The 15,305-nt window shown below is 38.2% G+C and overlaps 1 protein-coding gene across 3 annotated transcripts in view; it reads left to right on the top strand.

Moving 5' to 3' along the window:
• The window catches only part of gripap1 (GRIP1 associated protein 1), a 71,269-nt gene that overhangs the window by 14,514 nt on the left and 41,450 nt on the right, over nt 1-15,305 (top strand). For 2 of the 3 annotated variants that reach the window (XM_052109206.1, XM_052109205.1), the window contains 11 exons: nt 77-108; nt 1,099-1,146; nt 3,242-3,341; nt 3,595-3,672; nt 6,561-6,653; nt 7,198-7,332; nt 8,187-8,282; nt 10,707-10,919; nt 11,175-11,288; nt 12,165-12,242; nt 12,836-12,931. In XM_052109206.1, the coding sequence (XP_051965166.1) occupies nt 77-108; nt 1,099-1,146; nt 3,242-3,341; nt 3,595-3,672; nt 6,561-6,653; nt 7,198-7,332; nt 8,187-8,282; nt 10,707-10,919; nt 11,175-11,288; nt 12,165-12,242; nt 12,836-12,931 (1,083 nt within the window). The remainder of the gene's footprint in view (nt 1-76; nt 109-1,098; nt 1,147-3,241; nt 3,342-3,594; nt 3,673-6,560; nt 6,654-7,197; nt 7,333-8,186; nt 8,283-10,706; nt 10,920-11,174; nt 11,289-12,164; nt 12,243-12,835; nt 12,932-15,305) is intronic. The other variant, XM_052109207.1, reaches the window with a different exon arrangement.

Raw genomic sequence — 15,305 nt, 5'->3', positions numbered from 1 at the left:
AATACCATTTCTTTAACTATACTTACTGTAATCACTATAATGTAATATCTATACATTTCTCTGGTTTTTTGAATAGTTGTCTGACAAATTGAAGAAAAAGCAAGAGAGGTAAGTTCTTTACACTGTTTTTGTCCATAATGTTACATACATTATCTAACTTTGTCCCATCATGCTTTTCTTTTTGGCCCAAAATTTGCTTAATCGGTTCAAAGGCACGCACTCTAATCCAGAAAGTTTGCAGCTCTATTTTCAGGCTTAATTAGCTTTTTCTTGTCTTTTCTCATTGTCATATTGGATTTCCTGAACCAACACAAGGGGCCATCAGACCAAACGTATATTGTGCTAAAAATCACTAGACACAGCACAAAAAAAAAAGAACAGAACTCTGGTTTCCCGAGACACATTTATTTTTTTTAAACTTTATAAAACTTCCCACTGCTCTTAAAAACAGTGCTGCTGCGCAAGATGCTGAAAAAACAGAAAGAGGCAGCACAAATGTCAAAGATGTCCATCTAGTGCATGTTTAACAAGAAAAACTATTGGAATACGGCTTTTGATGCAAAGTGCAGCACTACTGTAGTCAGCGGTGTTTGTGCTGAACTGCCCCTAAGACTGCAGCTTTCAGAGATTTATTCAGGAAGACTATGACAGAGTGAATTTGCGCTCAACCTGCTGAAATATAAAAGAACGAATCAAAGTTACAGACAGTGCTAATGGATGATGTTCCATTTTAAATGCATTACCTCCTCGAGTACAAGATAAATGACTGCCATCCCCTCTGATCCTCATCATAGTCCTTCAGCCAATCAGAACTTTCTTTGTGATATCATCAGTGTCCCATCGCGGATGCCGTGGTAACTGAGCTGTGGCTTAGAGACAGTCACTGTGTCAAAGTAATGAGTCTGAACGTGAACTTGTTGTTCTGGCACTTGCAGCAGACTGCTGCATCAGCACTGAATGCCTCTGCTCTGCATCCCTCAGGCCAACACGGGACCTGTTTTCCCTGATCAGTAGATACTAGCTGTTATTTATCATTGCTGTGGGGGTTTTTCTTTTGTGGCCAAGGAGGATTCAAGTCTCTTTATGCATGTTTTACAGCTTCCAGCGGCTACAAGTTGAGAAGGAAGCACTTTACAATGACAGCAGGTGAGGGTGACAAACTAGCAGATTTATTGTGTAATAGATTTCAACAGCGATAGATTTCAACATCTCCTTTTGTTTTTTTTTTTTTTTTTTTTTTTGCAGCTTGGTTTCTGGAAATATTTTACCCCATTGATTTTCTCCATAGGAAGTTTTTTAGCACATTGATTTTCTCCATAGTGATTTCAAACATCAAAACATTTGAGTCATTTTAAAAAACAAACACAGGTAAAAACAATGCAAGCACTAAGCAAGTTTTTTTCTGAGAAAAAATGAAAGCATTGAGAAAATCTAAATCAAAACTCTTTTTGAGATTTTGATTGTCATTTTTACTTTTGGAACCCTTCTCTTGTTTTCTATTATACTGCATCTTTTCACATGACGTGATCCCCAATAACATTTATTCTGGCTTAACATGTGGTTTTATTTCGGTATTCATAAAGCCACGTCTGGAAATATGCAGTGATGGGAATAACGGCGTTATAAATAACGCCGTTACTAACGGCATTACTTTTTCCAGTAACGAGTAATCTAATTGATTACTCTTCTCATCTTAATAACGCCGTTACCGTTACTGCCAAAAAATGTGGCGCGTTACTATAACTGATGAAGCTGTTTTTTTTTTTTCATCAGACCAACTAGATCTCTGAGCGAGAGGCAAATACTTTTTTTAGTGTTCTTACTTGGTTAGTGGGCAGAGCACGAGACAAGCCCATAAATGCTGACGATTGGCTGAGGTAGAGTAAAATGTCATTGTAAGCCAATCAGAGGTAAGAGTTGGGCGGGTGTTCGAAAGCACGCATAGTAGTGATGGGCATTCGGCTCTTTTGACTCAGCTCACTGAAAAGAGCCGACTCTTTTGGCTCACAAACGGCTCTTTAAATGACTTTGACTATAATATTTCAATTTTTATTACATAATTATTTAATTTCTATAGGCTAAATTTGTAAAAATTGAGTCGGCTCTTCAGATATGCGAGCCAGCTACCGACGTTCACCTAAAAGAGCCGGCTCTTAGAGTCGGCTCATTCGCGAATCGCGAACGACCCATCAAAAGCTCATTCGCGAACGAGTCGATCCATCACCACTAACGCTCATTCGCGAACGACCCATCATCACTAACGGCTAACGCTCATGAATTGCGTATACAGTATGTCTAAAGTTGTGTTGCATCTTTTTACATTTGCAGTTTTGCACTAAAAAGAGTGTATTTTTTTTGTTTTAATCATTTTTGGTACATTGCTTAAAGAGCATAATTTAATTTAGATTTATTTGTTGGCTGGCTGCAGCCTCTTGAAGTAAGATTGTCAATGGCCAGAGTACGAGATTTATTTTTATGGAGCTGTATTTTTTATTTTTTATGTATTACCTACCTGTATATGTATATCCTTCGTTTTGCTATACATTGCACTTTCCAGTTACATTGAAAGCACCTAATATTGTTACACAGTTCTACTTGAAGTACAGCATTTTTTCAGTAATTTTTGTTTGTTTTATTTGCACTACAAAGAGTGTATATATTTGTTATTTCTTTTTGGTATATTGCTTAACAAGCTTAATTTAATTTTGCCCAGTTGTGTCCTGTTGAGGGGCAATAAATATCAAAAGTTCCAAAACATCTATTCTGTTATTTGCATTGATCCACTATATAAACATAATATCTACATACATGGCATTTGATTGGAGGCTAGTCTCACTTTGTTCCACAGCAACATTTTTTTTAGATGTGTGTACAATGTTTCATGTTTCTGTTAATAATGTATTGTATTAAGTGTCCATTTCATTATAATATTCAGATTTATCATAAATAATTGAACATGCACATGTATTTTAAGTTCCGTTAAAGAGGGGTAGAGGTGGGGTCACATTTGAGCATTTAAAATTTAATTTTACTTGAAAGTAACGCAATAATTACGTTCTTAAGTAACTAGTTACTTTTAAAATTTGTATCTGAGTAACTAATTTTGTTACTTTTTGGAAGAAGTAACTAGTAACTGTAACTAATTACTTTTTAAAAGTAACTTGCCCAACACTGGAAATAAGCCTACCAAATATTAGTCACATCAAAACCCTGATAGCATTTGACATATTTGTTTCCACAGGACTAAAATAGATGAGATCCAACAGCGGAAAGAGGAGGAGCTTAAATCCGTAAACCTCCGTGTGCAAAAATTGCAGGCAGATTTAATGGCTGCCAACCAGGTGAGATCCGCCACAGTCCACACTGCCAAATTCCATAATATTAGAGCCCATTTGTTGTAGATATCGTTGGACGATCAGTGTATAGCCTCTAAGGGAGTATGATGATAAGCATTTGCCAACCCCTGGGAGTACAACAGGCACTGATGCCTGCCTGCAGAGATTAATGGACCTTAGACACTGTGTTTCATCCATCGCTGTCATACTAAAAATGCATTGAATGTTCCTGCCAGACTTTTTTTGTGTGTGATTTCAGAATGTCGCTGAAATGAAGGAGCAGTTGCTGAGTAAACAGAAAGAGCATGAAATGGCTGTCCATGCACTTAAAGATCAGGTAGTCATTGTCTCCTCCCTCTACTGTTTTTAATTGTCCATCACACAGATTAATAGTTGTGGAAAATGTTCATTTAGCATTTTTTATGTTCTTTAATGTTTATTCCATCACAGATGGTCATTAGCACATTTCCAGAGAATGAATCTGCTATTTACACATCTGTTTGTTCGCTATTTATTATATGACAATTAATCTGCATAAATGTATTGTAGTTTTTATGAGAATAAGTGAAACGGATTAAATAAAATTATTCTGGGTTCTAATTGTTGTATGATTTAACTATAAAAGGCACATGTGGCTGTTGTTAGCAGTGTGGAACATATATTTTAAAGTCGTTCTTATAAGATCAAATGGGTGTCACGGTCTTGTCACTCTGTCAGACTGGGTTTTTGTCTGACAAGGCCGTGGCATTATTGTCCCATGTCTGTCTTGTGTTTCATTGTCTGTCTTTGTGTGGTTCAAGGTTTTGGTTGTATTCCCTGCTATGCGCTCTTCGGTTTGTCTTGTTTCATGTCAGGAGTATGGTGTCTGGGTCCTGACCTCCTCTCTGGTTCGGTTTTGGTTGTTGTCGGGAACCGGACACTCATACTCCTTGTCTGTCTGTTATTGACGTTGGTGCATCGTGCTTATATCATCTTGGCAGCAGGCACTCATGTAGTTTATGTCTGTCTCTCGCGAACACTGGTGCGCCTCGCATTGCATGCCCAGGTCACAAGCTGTCTTCGTGTTGTGCTGAGGTTCAGTCAGTTCGGTCTAAGGTGTCAGGTCTGTGTGTGGCCGAACTCACGCACAGGTGTCCTTGTCTTGTTTTTGTCACCTGTTGTGTTCATTGCGTGGTGTTTGCCTCGCATTGTACGCTCAGGTTTTGTTTGGTGTGAGAATGCGTGGCATCGCTTAGTTTGGCGTTACTACGCATTCTCTCGTCTTGTTTGTCGGTTGGGGATGTGTGCTTATGCATGCAGGTGTTTGTTGTCTTGTGAGAGCACGTAGCTTTGTTTTGTTTTGTCTCTGTCTTATGTCATACCCCACATCCTTGTTTGCTTATTATTAGTTAATTTGCCTCACCTTTTCCCTATGAACCCGTTTTATTTCTCTCCTTATTTTAGGATCCTCATGTTTACTGTCCAGGGCCAGTTCGTATTGTTTCTAGTCTTGTGTGTTTCCAGTCAGTCTGTTTGTTGGTTGGTTCATGTCGGTCCTGTCTTTGATTCTTTCCACTCAGTCCGGACAGTCCTGTTTCCCTCATCCCTACATTCTTTTTAACAGTAGGATGCAGTTTTTCTCCCCAATTTGGAATGCCCAATTCCCAATGCACTCTAAGTTCTCTTGGTGGTGTAGTGACTCGCCTCAATCCGGCTGGCATAGGACGAATCTCAGTAGCCTCCATGTCTGAGACCGTCAATCCGTGCATCTTATCATGTTGCTTGTTGAGCGCGTTACCACGGAGACATTGCACGTGTGGAGGCTACAAGCTATTCTCCGCGGCATCCACACGCAACTCACCACACGACCCACCGAGATCAAACCACATTATAGCGACCATAAAGAGGTTACCCCTTGTGACTACCCTCCCTAGCAGCTGGGCCAATTTGGTTGCTTAGGAGACCTGGCTGGAGTTACTCAGCACACCCTGGATTTGAACTCGTGACTGCTGGGGTGGGAGTCAGCGTCTTTACTCGCTGAGCTACCCAGGCCCCCGGTAGGATGCAGTTTTATGATTATTGGGCTATTTCAAAATGTATTTTTACTTAGTCGATTCTCTCCCATCTTAAAGGGTAAGTTCACCCTCAAAAAAAGATTCTGGCATAATGTACTCCCCCCTCATGTCCTTTAAAACCCTTATGATTTTGTGTAGAACACACAGGAAGAGGTTTTGCAGAATGTCTCTTGTGCTCTTTTCCATACAAGCTCCAAAAAGCTTCCAAAAATGACAAAACAACCATACTACTTGTGTGCTATATTCCAAATCACCTGAAGATAATTTTAATCTTTGTGTGAACAGTTCCTTTTATATGAACTGCAAAGTCTTTCTGCTAATAGCAAACTCTCTTTTTGCTTAAAGAGAAGTTAAAGAAGTTTCTAATTACCCAGAGAGCAGCCTGTTAAATTGAGCATTTATGAAAGATGGTGCTGAGGATCAGCCAAACAATTAAGGATTAGTGGTGCTCAGTGCAGGTTGCTGTGGGGCACACATGCTCTGCCGGGGCCCCTGAGGGAAGGGCCAGTTTTGAAACTGCTGACAGCCCTACTGCAGGTCCTGCCACCACAAATGTCTTGCACTTCCTCTATGAGGTCACAAATCTTAATTATGCGGTTGTCTCTAATGAGCAGCAAACAGATAAGGACAAAACTTTGCTGAGCTGTTTTTCCATTCCTTCCTTTTTGGTGCAGAACCGCTTCACCGGGTCTCTGAAAGCTGTCTTCTGTTGGCACTGTTTGTTCCACTTGGAGTTTCTAACTTGGCCTGTTTTTTTTCTCTCCTCTTTTGACTTATTTTTGGGCTTTCTTCTCTCTTTATCGTATCCTGGTTTTGTTTACCTCCTCCACATTATTCTTTTGTTCCTCCTGATGTATTCTTCCTGTGTTAATCTTTTCCAAAACTCACCACACAATCCCACACTCTAAATGAACACACCTGTCTTCATTCATCCCTCATATTAACACTTTCTTTCTTTCTTTTGGCCTTTCTTTCTTTCATTTGTTCTTTTGGTCTTTCTTTCGTTTGTTCTTTCTTTAATTTGTATGTTCTTCTTTTTGTTTTTTGTGTCTGTGTTCATTTGTTCATTCTATTATTCAATTGTCTTTCTTTCTTCCACTGTTCCTTTTTCCATTCTCTCTCCCTCTCTCCCCCCTCTGGTGGTCTTGGGTGGTTTTGGGCGGAGCTGCAGGTAGCGTGTCAGAGCGCTGTCAGTCAGGAGCAGGTGGAGGGTATGCTGAGTGAGAACGATGCTCTCAGGACAAACCTAGCGGCCCTAGAACAGGTACCTGTCCTTGATTCAGTACCCAGTACCTAAATCGTCTTCATTAATGATCATGTCTGGTTTAACACACAAACTCTTTTTAACAAGGACTGTTAATACATACAGTATGTGTATTCCTAAGGAATTCAACCCATGACCATGACGTTGCTAGTGCCGCTCTCTTCCAGTTAAGGAACTCATAAGCTGCTAACTAACAATGCCACCTCTATCATACAGAAGGCGCCACCCTCATTGCACTCATTGATTAGCAGTTATTAACGATTGTGATAACAGAATATTGATATTTACATAAATACAAATAATTAAATGTGTATATTAATCTTGCATGAAGGGTTATATTTAGCATCAAAGCACTCATGTGTGCCTTATGCTGATATTGGATTCTGCATTTTGCTGAATTGCATTTCTCAGCTGTTGACAGCCAATACACATTCTCTTATTTTCTGATTTTTCTTCTCTTTTCCTTGTCTTTCTTACTCATCCAATAAGCCTGAATGAAATTTTGCTTGGTTCTGTCATACACAATGTTTTTTTTTTTTAACAGATACAATCCGTGAAGACTCAGGAACTGAATTTGCTGAGAGAGCAAAATATGGTGCTCAACGCTGAGCTTCAGCAGAGACGAGCTGAGCAGGAGGTTTTCCTGGCACAGAGAGATGACTTCAATTCTCAGCTACAGGTCAGTTTCTGTGTGTCCATTGGGTTTAAAGACAGCATTGTCATTTACAACTTTTGTATTGTATATTTGAGTAAAACACAATATTCAGTGAGAAATAATGTAGGGATTTTATTCAGGGGTATTTGACTGGATGGAACATGTTAGGTAGGCTACTGTATTATTAGTAAGTTTTATCTTCCCCCCGCCTACACGTCCTTGGTTAAATCAACAGAAAAGTCAAGTTATTTAAGTGTAGCCTAGACCACGGAACCTGTAACAGTCTTTACTTTTTGTATTTGAGAATTTTAACATTTACATATTTGCCCCATTCAATTCCATTATAAGTGTACCCTCAAGTTTTGCTTTTTTTTAAAGAAAAGGAGGGACGAGTCCAAATTAATTTTTATGGTAATCTATATTATGCCACAAATGGTGTTGATCAATCTTAACTTATATTGAACCCAGAATATTCCTTTAAGGGAATAATTTGCATGAATAAGTTACATGTAATGACTGATCCCTTGCAGTTAGTTTCAAATAATTTGTACAAACTTATAGAGGCAGAACCTTTACCTTAACAAAGAGATGCCAATATTACTTGAACATCATGAAAGTTTTCACTGATAATCATCAGTTCCATGTGTCCTGTTAGCTTTAACATTATTTCATTATTTCAAACCATTATCTAAAGTAAAACACAAGGATGATGTTTCGCTGGATAATGACGAGGCACTTTCAAGTGTTGCTTTGTATTAATATTTCAGTATAAGAAAGGTACACATTTTTAAGGCTGTGTTAATACGTCTAAGATATTGTTTTTGCATAAACTATAGACATTCTTGACACTAAGTCTTCTGTTTCTCTCTACTGCTCAGGAGTCAAACCGAGCCAATAGTCGACTATTGGAGCAACTCACAGAACTGGGTCTGGAGAAAGACAAACTACAGCAGGAGTTAGAGGAGGCCAGAAAGGTGAGGATCTCACTAACACACACACCCACACCCAACATTTTCTCTCAGAATTCAATAGATGAACTGCAGCAGGAAAAATGTTGACACTGACATTTGACGCACTCATCATTTGTGTCTTCATCACCTGAGCTCCTTTTGTGTGAGACTGTTCAGTTTGCATCAGTTAATATTCTGATCTTTCGACCATTATAATTACTAAGTTAATTTAAAAGCCACAATCAGATTATTACACAAATGAGCTTTGGAAGATTCACCTTAGGACTTTAGATTTATGAGGCCATATTCTACACTTTGAAGCATTACATTTTTTTCCCTGAAGTCTACTTATAATTTTAGTCAAGGTTTCTTGCACCAGAAAAGAAAATTAGTCCTCATTTTCCATTTTTTTCTCTGATCCTTTGTATTTAATGTGGAGTATTTGCTAATGTCTGTAAATGTGGGTGTTAATATTTGAATGTGCTCATAAGGGCTGCACGATTTAGGGAAAATGTCATTGCGATTATTGAGGCTAATATTGCGATATGCAATTGTGATATAATAAACAAATGGTATCATGAGTCAACTTGCTTGGTTATCAAGGAAAATGCACAAATAGATTACTTATAATGCTGAAATTTGTATTTCTCAACTCAAACATACAAACTAGCAACAACAACAACTATAAATGGACTGTGTTTTCAAATTAAAATAATATTTTTACTGAATATTACACCTAAATAAAACCAAACAATAAATAAGAATATACAAGTTTTCATGAAAATAAGATTGTCCAAACAAACAAAGACATTTAAGCAGGATGTAACATATACTTTGTATAAACCCTTTTGAAAAGGAAACTGGATATAAAAGTGCGGTTCACTCAAAACACTAAAACGGTTGTTGTTGTTTTTTTTTAAATGACCAACTGGTATTTCCAAATCCTCTTTCTTAAAAGTTCTACTTATCGCTGGTATCTCTTGTCCAGTGTGTGGATTATTTTCTGAAATCTCACTTTTCTACTGTTCTCTGCTGTTTCTGGTGCTGATATAAAATTGTCGTGTTGCCACGTGATGTAGCAACTTTAATTTTGCACAGTACCTCTCTTTGCTCAGTGTCGGTTATTTTAAAGCCAAAATATCGCCATATAACCAGGGTTTTTCCTGGCTCCAAATGAGGTGGAGGTGGAGGTGGTACCAAACTGATAAAAAAGTGACGTTAAAAATACGTTGGCTTTGCATTAATACACTCCTAATGACCTGGCTACTGAATACTAGTGTTAATTTTGTCAGCTGTTTTTTTATTTAATCTTAGTCTTAATCCTGTATCAAATGTGCTTTTTAGTTTTTATCATATTTAGTCAACCTTATCCTATTTCTATTTATTGTTTTTAGTCGTTTTGTTTGACAAAGTCTGAGCATTCTTTATGTAGTTTTAATCACTGAACATTGTAAACATATTAGCCATATATATATATATATTTTTTATTATTGTTGTAATTTTAGTGTTATATTTCACACAAGATTGATCTTATCATGATGCTCTTATGATGATGACGTTGCAAGCTGCAGACAGTGGGGGTGAGAGACGAGCATCTCCGTGTTAGAGTGCGCATCAGCCGGCGGCTGATCTCTCTAACCGGTCTCGACTCCCGCTCTGTTTTGTGCTCAAAAAGGGGGTGCGTATCAACAGGTCAAATGACATCAAGCGACTACTCGACAATGGAATTTTTTTATTATTATTGCAGAGATTTGCAGTTACAAATGACAATCCAATGCAACGCTTGTTAGTGTTTTCCATGAAGACACCAACCAGAGTTTTGTAGACAGCCGGAGGCGGCACGGAATTTGATGGTGGCGGCCGCCTAGTAATTCTCTATGCAGGAAAAACCCTGATTCCATGTGTTCAGCAATTTCTTTCTTCTCAAATTACATAATGTCAATGCAATTCAATATTTTATGTCCATTTATTTATTTGGTTATTATCTGTGTAGTAAGTCGGATTATGTACAGTCAGCATGTTGTTATCGCATAAATAAACCCCTTCGTGTCAGGGTCCTGATCCCACTGTCTGGGTTTCTTGTGCGAAAACAGCCAGCTGACTGTACATTATCCCTAACATAGTTGGCCCATATTATTTGTTCACTATATAAATGAAAGATATGTGTTTATAGCTTAAATTTATCATGAAAAAAAATTCTAAAACAAACTAAAATGTGCTTTCAATATTGGTGCATAACAGCGATAATGTCTGTATAGTGCAAGTTTACGTAGGAAAATAATAAAAATACAGCATGAACGGACACAAAACATTCAAAGTGAACAGCACCTAAGACAACTGACAGCCTCATGTGGGCCAATGAAAATGTCAAGCGAACCACCAGTTGAATAGGCCTGTTCTATATAGTGATTCTTGAAGTTTATCTCCAGAATACTTTTGTTCTCCCAGACTGCAGATAAGCGAAAGGTGATGCTTGATGAACTTGCCATTGAGACGGCACAGGAGAAGTCTCGACACAAAGAGGAACTGAGTGATGTGCGTCTCCACCATGAGAAGGATGTGCTGAGCATCAGGGCACGCTACGAGAAGGAGCTCCGCGGCCTCCATGAGGAGAAGAACCGCACAGAGGAGGAGATCCGATCACAGCTACGAGATGAGAGAGTAAGGGAGTGGGGTTGAAGAAAACTAAGGGTTATTGATCCATCATTTGCTAGAGAAGGTGGATGGATCATAGAAGAGGCTGTAGTGGTGTAGCCACTGAGATTGTTTCAGTTTGGTTCACTTTAAAGTTTGTTTTGATCATTCACATTTAAGCCCAATTTCTTGCAAACCGCTCTCAGAGTCTTTAACCAAACCAATTGTGAAAACGCCCTCAGTCACTGGACTACTACTTACAAATGCCTCTCTTTTTTTCAGGCTCATACCAAAGAGTTGGAAGGTCTTCAGCCATATGTGGAGGAATTGAAAGCTCAGGTTCTGTCTATGGAGGGAACAAAGGGCTGGTTTGAACGTAGACTCAAAGAAGCAGAGGTAGAGTGTGTTGTCACTGCATAACACTGCAGGAGATAGACAGTATTTGTTGTTTAAAGGGATAATTCACCCAATCATTTGCTCACCCTCATTTCATCCCAGATGTGAATGACTTTCTGTATTCTGCAGAACACAAAAAAGATTTTTAGAAAAACATCTGTGCTCTGTTGGTCAATACAATGAAAGTGAATGGTGATCAGACATTTGTAGCTCCAAAAATCACAAAAGAAAACATAAAAATAATCCATATGACTGTTTAAATCCATATCTTCAGGTGTGGGTGAGAAACAGAACCGTATTTGTCCTTTTTTACTCTAAATCTCCACCTTAACTTTCACTTTCTGATATGAAAGTGAAACTAAACAGTCACCACTTGTGACTTTCAGATGTAAAAGTGAAAATGGAGATTTTGAGAAAAAACGACTTACATTTTTTATCGGTTTCTCACCCACACGTTATAACACTGTCATATGAATTACTTCTCTGTTTCCTTAATTTGATTTTTGGATAAAGGTCTGATCACCATTCATTTGAATTGTGAGGACCTACAGAGCTGAAATAATCTTCTAAAAATATTTTTTGCATTCTGCTGAAGAATGGAAGTCATGCACATCTGGGATGACATGAGGGGGAGCAAATGATGAGAGAATTTTCATTTTTGGGTGAACTATCCCTTTAAGTATAGGTACATTAGAATCTTTCTGACCACTTGATGTCAGTGTTGTTTTTGTGTGTGTCTGTTCCAGACTTTGAGGTTTTTTAGTGGCTTTAATTTTAGATTTCAAATTTTAGATTGCATTAATTTAAATCTGTCACTCACAATTCTGGGTGAAAAATCTGATGCTGAAGTTTGACATTTTTGTGTGTGCTGAGAAGGAAACCATGGAAAAGAACAATCTGGACCATTCAGAGGAGGTCCAGCAACTACAGAGAGAACACACACTCCAGCTGGAGGTACATTTGGAGTGTATGAGTGTGCAACAATTAAAACACATTTGGTGCATGGTGATAACAGATGACGTTATGAGTGGTAAAGCTATATTTATCTTCTTCAGTCCCTGGTGTACGTCAGCACATCTTGAGGACTTGCGTTTATGATGCATTTATTATTTTTATACATATTCGTGTCTTAGAAACCCTTCCACTGGTGGGCTTTATTCTATTATGTCTCACTGAATTGATGTATATTTGTTGGACATAATTTACACACTAATGTATAGCTGCAAAGACAACATAAATTGCCATTTGCAAGCATTGTGAATTGTGCACAATGATACAAGGCACATTAATTAAAGATAATGTGCGTTTTTTTCCGCTTTCATAATACATATCCTGTCCCAGCATAATAAACAGAGATAACTATAAATAAGCAATTTGTTCTTTAAGGAAGTAATGGCAAACTTTGATATCATATTGTCTTTTAACTATTCAGAATTGTACTATCCATCCATGGTTTAAGTACTTTAGGTTATACATTGATAATATTTGAGTTACGTGTGCAGCCTGTGCACTTTTTAACCCTGGATCTTTAATCTTCAATCAATAAGGCTAAAGTTGCAGAGGTGGAGGCAGTCAAACAGCAAGTGAAGGAGATGGAGAAAGAGAGAGAACATCTCAACAACACAATCAGCAAACTCAAACAGGTATAAGAGCAGAATGGATTTATCTGTTATGCTCTGCTGGCTTCGGTGGAGCATTTGGTCTGTAGTGTGATGAGAAACCATGTGTTTTAAGATGCTAAAAAAGGCAATGCTCAGATGGAGGATATTATGGGAGTGTTATTGCTGGAGCTCACCAGTAATTTGAAATGTGACTCAAGACCGATGCGTGACTCAATAGAGTAATGAGATTTTTCTGTGTGTGTGAGAGCGTGCGCACACAATCTGGATTTGTAGCACTCGCATGTGTTGCCAGCAGCTCCTTGGGGATGTAGTATTTTTAGAACAACAAAATTGGTGTTTCATGGTCTAGTCCAACAATTACAGAATGTATTAGGACCAAGCTTTCTTCTAATGGTATGTTTGTGTGTTTAATAAAAAGTGTTTTTACATAATGGTTGTTATTGTATAATAAAACGAAGAAAAAAACTTTTGTTCAAAACATACATTTTGGTCAAAATTAAAATTACTAGTGATGCACGGATTCAAAATTAGTGTGCCGATACAATATCCGATTATTTTGAACAATATCTGCTACTACCGATACCGAGAGTACGGGGGTTTTATGCTACTTTGTTTCTAATCACGAATGATTAATTATACAGCTTCGAAAGAAAAGTTATTTTTTAATCATCTGAAAGGTCTTGCAACTTAGTCCGAAGCGACTTCTTTACATAATTTATAGCTAATTAATGTTGGCCAGTAAACAGAAAGAACACCAAAACAAATATGCTTACAAATGAGCATATGGAAAGATATTTTGCACCAAATTTCAAGTACAACCAGTTTAAATATTCAGTCCCATCAAATTTTTTTTTAACAAACTCTAGACTGCTGTCAAACGCTACTCCTCACTTTCACAAAAAATGAAGTTTCATTACACTTGTAGTAAAAACACTCAGATAATAAATGCATAACAAAGAGTGTTGGAAATATCCATAGACAGTCGCTAATGTTAATGAATGGATTACAACAGGCATATTGTTTTACTCGCAGACTAAAAGCTGTTTATTTGTTTGCAACATAGTTACATGCATTATAAACAGATGTTTTTTCATTGAACATAAACAGAATATGAAAAACTGTTATGCACAATTACATACGGCAAATGCTCCCGATTAAAACAAGTCCAAATACCGCAGGAAACAATTCATGGATCCTGAAGTAAACTTTTTTTCTCTCCCCTTTTTCTCCCCAATTTGGAATGCCCAATTCCCAATGCACTCGAAGTCCTTGTGGTGGCGTAGTGACTCTCCTCAATCCGTTTGGCGGAGGATGAATTTCAGTTACCTCTGTGTCTGAGACCGTCGACCCGCACATCTTATCACATGGCTTGTTGAGCGTGTTACTGCGGAGACATTGTGCGTGTGGTGGCTTCACACCATCCACCATGGCATCCATGCACAACTCACCATGCTCCCCACCAAGCGCAAACCATATTATAGCGATCACAAGGAGGTTACCCCATGTGACTCTACCCTTCCTAGCAACCAGGCAATTTGGTTGCCCAGGAGACCTGGCTGGAGTCAATCAGCACACCCTGGGATTCGAACTCTCGAACTCCAGGGGTGATAGTCAGTGTCTTTACCCGAAAGTTGAGATGCTGCTCCCGGGTCCTATTGCTTGCCCCTTGCTACCTCTGTCAGTGCAACTTCAACCCCATTTACACCTGGTATAAAGACACCCGATCACTGTTCTGGTGAGATAACATCACTGTTTTAAATGTGTCTCCTCTGAGCACTTGTGTTCAGATTTTGAGGGTAGGATCTCTGATTTCATGACGATATATATTAATCATTGTCACTGTGTTACTGTATCATTAATGGGCAACAAAATCATAAAAGACAAAGAAAGCCCAATAAAATCAGGCACGCTGTTTCTCCCTGTTGCTGCTAAAATGTAACAAACGCAACATTTTGAGCAAAATGATCTATTATTTTAGTGGATTTCCTGTATTAACCTGGGCTTCAGATGTGTTTGCGCTTGTCATCTGTGTCCCTGCATGCTGATATCAGACAAACTTAAGAAAATTTGAAAAGTTCTCGTGTATGTTTTTGCGTCTTGAAATTTTCCGTTCGGATAGTCATTTACTTTTTAAGTCACATGCAACCGGCAAACTTTTAAACATGTTTTAGCTGTGCATATGATTGAGAGGTGAGCTTCACTGCTGTCCAGGACCATTTCAGGCCAGATTAGCATTTACACATCAAATTCAGTGTGGTCAAATGCATTTTTGACTCCCTTTGTTGATGTTTTTTTTTTTTTTAAATTGACGCGTTTTTCCGCTCCCTTTTGAATAACAGGAAATAATCGTGCCTGATCATCAGATGTTTTTATACAATCGGCCCATGTCCAGTAG

The sequence above is a fragment of the Xyrauchen texanus genome, chromosome 37 (genome assembly GCF_025860055.1).
Source record: "Xyrauchen texanus isolate HMW12.3.18 chromosome 37, RBS_HiC_50CHRs, whole genome shotgun sequence".
NCBI classification, from domain to species: Eukaryota; Metazoa; Chordata; class Actinopteri; order Cypriniformes; family Catostomidae; genus Xyrauchen; species Xyrauchen texanus.
Note: the sequence above shows the minus strand (reverse complement) of the source record. Positions and strands in the feature narration are given on the sequence as shown.